The following is a 5000-nucleotide window of genomic DNA, read 5'->3' as shown; positions in this document are numbered from 1 at the left end:
GTACAGATCCTGTCCTTCATCCTCGTCGTTGGTCGATCCTTTAGCATCGAGGAACGTAATGGTAAACTTGCTAATAATTCATACTTTTACATTGTCAGACGATTGCGGAACGGGTTCGTTTTGAATTAATCGCTGCAGATGGATTTTGAGCCGAAAACGTTTGGTCTTTTGGTATTTTACTCATTTTTTCTTTTTCATCTTCTGTCGTAGGAGACATCTATGGTCAAGAATGGCAATTTATCAAGAATGATATCATTCCGTATGCCGATGTTGACCTGATTGATATAACTGCTGAATTAGTGAGACAGGTAGGAATGTGGCTCATTTGGCCTATCAACCTTTGCTAAGCATTAGTCAATTGGAATATTCCCTGTATTTAGTCCCTATGTACAGACTCTTGGTTTCATACAAGCAAACATCCCTTACTTCATTGATAGTGATTAATTACTATAATGTCATAGTACGAATTCCGTGCTTTATAATCATGATGCAGCGCATATAACGCTGAAAATGATAAAAGTTATCACATAATTTGTCAAAACTGGTCTAACAAACATTTCAATTGTTCTATGTTTGACTTGATAATTTTTATAATGCAGTTTTCTGTTTACATTTTCCTGTCCCTGTCACCAACCGATAACCATGAACTCGAGTGAACCTTACAATAATGAGACGGATAAGAATTAATAATTTTAAATAACTATCCTATTCTTTTTTTAAATGAATTAAGTTGGAAAATTAATGTGTTAGTGGGTTATTGATTTCTTGAAGTTTTTTTTATTCTCTTCACATCATATCACGTACAACTCGATTTGCTTCCAGTATGATTAAATACAGACGCGTCTGACTGTAATGAACAATGAAAATACCCACACAAAAATACTACTGTGTATATCATCCAAATATCACTATTCCATGTGACACATAGTATTCAAGAGTAGAGGGGCGCATATTTGGTCCTAATTTGAAAGCCATTTTTTGCGTGGCTGAATAGTTGAAAGGTGATAAGAAGTGAGGACCGCCGCCGGTCTTCCACTATGGGACCGGTCCCCGGTTCACAGCTAAAAGACCGTGGGACCGGTCCCAAGGACCAGTCCTCAGGGCGGCACTACCGAATAGCTCGGCTGTGCAACCTCTCTCTCTCTCTCCCTCTCTCATCTGGCACTTCTCAATAACCTCTTTTCTTTTCATTAAGTTTTGTACGGCATGTCGCGTGCAACTCGCTTCACGTCCACTTTGATTATTTAGAAGATGTGTACGATTGTATTGACCAATGAAAATACCCAGACACATTGTGGATAAGCAACGGTGATTTTACACAGACGGCTTTTTAAAGGACACGAAAACGGTAGTAAAGCACATAAACGTATTGAAAAGACACAAGTAAAGTAAATAGAAATCAATAAATATTTTTAAAATTAGCAAAAACAAACAAAATAAGTAGAGGGATAGTGGCTTACTATGTATATATATATATATATATATATATATATATATATATATATATATATATAATATATATATATATATATATATATATACGTCGTCATTCATGTGGATGGCGTGTCCGAATCATTAACACTTCTGTCTCTGAAGGCTTGAAATCGGCGTTTGGGTTCGATTCCCTTCTTCGCCACTGTTTATTTTTTCTACGATCATTATTTGTTAGTTTTGTTTTGTTTTGTATTTTGTCATTCTTGTTATTGTTTTTTTTATTTATTTCAACAGAATGTTGCAAATGATAAATGTCCCTCCCTTTCTTTTTATATTAAATCTCTCTCTCTCTCTACCTCTCTCTCTCTCTCTCTCTCTGTTTTTCTCTCTCTATCTCTATCTCTCTCTCACACACACACACAAACACACACTGTTATTTGCTTTCTACAAAATATTGCAAATTGTAATACCCATCCCAGAATGGAGAGATATAGAGATAGATAGAAAGAGAGACATCTAGATGGGACAACTTCCTAGACAGCATACCCATCTAGGTCCACTTGAGTAAGTAGCAAGACGAACATGTCATTGAATTAAGCATCAGTAATAATACAGATGTGTTAAAACAATTGAAAATTTATAACGGACGATACGTGCTATACCTGGACAAACTTACAAATACTAAAACACATAGTTACATTTTCATACTCATCAACCGGTCCACCATCTTCCCACACAACCTTTCTTTACACGACACGAACTAGGACTGAACTAACAAATCACTCAACAAAGGCCCGTGGGTTTGGCACGTGACCATCGGTAAGGACAACTCTATGTTAGGTTACAGGGTGAGATAATATAATTATGATCTCTCTTAGACCATAACAGTCCTCCCCCCTAACGGAAAAAATAATCTCCTCAAGATCAAATTTGTAATTAATAATCAAATTAAATCAATGATATTTATCGACGATAAACAGAGTCTTACCAAGGATTCTAATGAACTGGCGATTTGTATTTAGATAAATTATCTTTCATTTAAATATAATGATATTGATCTTAATGACATATTTTAGGCAATTTATATATCCAGCTGATATGGGTGACTATAGTGTGATATGCGATAAAAATAAATTCCATGATCAATCAATAATATGTTTTAAGTGAAATAATATCATATAATTATTTTCAATACATATTTTTAATAAAAAAAAAAAAACTAAGACAAAAGCATTGAAAATCATTCTATACATTGCTATACTGGGGTGTAATATGGGTGACAGAGCGAGACAAACCATCCGATATGATGTTATCGCTTCCGTTATATGTTCTATCTGGAAGGGATAATCCTGTACTTTCAGGGACCACCTGAGCAATCTTTGGTTCGTGTGTTTGAATCGAGTTAGATACCCAACTGGTATCATTCAAAATAATGGCCGGCTTTCCAGACTTCAAATTGACGTCAAAGAGCATGGCTCCACTAAGGCCAGACATTCTTTTCCAAATGTAGACTAATTAAGCTGGGCCTTGGTGAACTTCCTTGAGACGTATCTCGTTTTCTTGTAAAATCAGACGCATCGAAAATGTATTAAAATCAGGACTATAAAGACTAATTGTTCTATAAAACTCAGCCATGTCCAAGAATCGCATCAAGTAGTTCTTCTTAGATTGTCTTAAATAATTCAAAATTCCTTGAATCTTAATGCTCATGGGAGCTACCACACCACTGCTGATCTCGAATCCGAGGTAAGAAAATGTTCCATTTCCTAGCCACAGTTTTTCGACGTTTCAAGATAATGAAGCATATGAAAGTTTTTGTAAAACCTTCGAGAGTTTGACGAGATGGCTATTCTAGTCGGAGGAGAAGACTATGATGACATCTTTGTAGACTCGACAGAAATATTTGAGGTTGAAGATGAACGTGTGAACGAGTCTGGAGATAGTTGTTGGTTCATTTTTCATACCGAAAGGAAAGACTCTGATTTCATAGAGAGCATCTGGTGTCACAATTGCTGAGAGTTTCTTTGCTCTCTCAGACAATGGCACCTCTTAAAAGCTGTGTTTGAGGTCAAACTTTAAAACGACAGATGAGACGATGTCAATCATATAATGTATTCTGGGAATAGGGAATGAGTCAGGAACCGTACTAGCGTTGATCTTCCTATAGCCCAAAACCAGTCTGTGAGAACTATTTGGTACTGGTACCAATAGGCAGGGTGATGAGTAAGGTGACGATGATGGTGTAATTATTCAAAATTATTACTTCTTATCCGTCTTATAATCGAGCGTTGGTTCATGGTTACCGGGCGGTGACAAATTATACTATAACTGAAGCATTTTTCAATGTTGTATGTGTTGTATTTCGAATAAATAATCTGAGACTCGTTCTATGAGATTATGGTAAAAACAACAGCCTTGTCAATAGCTTGTCCCACATAACAACAAGTGGTCACGTCACCCTTAAGCACGTACCATCAATTGAGATCATGACTTTAGCAATGGAAGCTGTGTTCAGTGATTGTCGTAATCTAGAAAAACACAAATTTAAAAAGTTGGCCAAAAAAAATCGTCCTTCAAATATCGATAGATTTGAATGACCCACAACTTAACAAAAACTCTCAAACCTTGAACCTCTCGAGGTCTTGATACATTTAGCATATAATTGTATTTTTTCATAAAATGCTTTATTTCAAACGATTCAAGACGTTCAGACGTAAAAAATGATGGGTTATAGAATTATTAAGTTAACCTTGACGTTCCCCGAACCTATACGATCGACCAACGACTAGGAAAAAAACAGGCATCGTGTGACGTCATATGAGAACAGATCCTACTCTTCTTCCTCGTCATTGGTCGATCGTTTAGTTTTGGGGAACGTAATCGTAAACTTGCTATCAACTGTGTTTATTTTCGTTTCTGCTGATATCAATTTGGCTCATTTCATGAATAATATTATGATTCATTTACTTGATTGAAATTCAACGGGCACTTAAGCTGCCCTGACCAACGACTTTGGATTTTGGCTCGCCCAAAAACGTACTTTCTTAAAGTTTTTATACCATTGAACATACTACATTTCAATACCAAATTTTAAATGTTGTTGGGCTAAATTTCAGATTTCTGGTAATTTATTTTTTCGTGCGTTTTGTTTTAAATATAGTTAGGGATTTCTAGAAAAAAAGATTGTAGATAAAAAAATATAATTTTCCCGTTTATTCAGAAAAAATGTTAATTCAGAAAAATGAGTTGGGCAGACACTTATGTTGATAATAACAAGAAATAGAGCTAGTAGAGATGTAATGGAAGACAATAGAGAATCAAAACTTTGCGGCGATGAGGATTCGAACCCACGATCCGACTGTAACGGCAACTCCGCTTGACCCGAGAGGGACGCTCTTACAATCGACACCATCCATTGCGTCGATTGTAGACCGTCCTTCTTACGGCCAGGTACAGTTGCTGTACCAGTCAGGTCGTGGGTTCGAAACCTCATCGCCGCAAAGTTTTATATTCTCTATTGTCTTCTGGTACTTTTCTACTAGCTCCATTTCTATTAGACAACTGGA

At 36.2% G+C, this 5000-nt stretch overlaps 1 protein-coding gene across 1 annotated transcript in view; it reads left to right on the top strand.

Annotated features, from left to right (window-relative positions):
- LOC144966248 (angiotensin-converting enzyme-like) overlaps positions 1 to 5000 on the top strand; it is a 58773-nt gene that overhangs the window by 33522 nt on the left and 20251 nt on the right. Inside the window, exon 8 of the mRNA XM_078902434.1 lies at positions 211 to 308. Within this exon, the coding sequence (XP_078758560.1) occupies positions 211 to 308 (98 nt within the window). The remainder of the gene's footprint in view (positions 1 to 210; positions 309 to 5000) is intronic.

This window comes from Berghia stephanieae, chromosome 2 (assembly GCF_034508935.2).
Source record: "Berghia stephanieae isolate SIO BIC M18660-M18661 chromosome 2, UCSD_Bste_1.3, whole genome shotgun sequence".
NCBI lineage: Eukaryota > Metazoa > Mollusca > Gastropoda > Nudibranchia > Aeolidiidae > Berghia > Berghia stephanieae.
The sequence above is the reverse complement of the archived record's forward strand: the minus strand, read 5'-3'. Positions and strand labels throughout refer to the sequence as shown.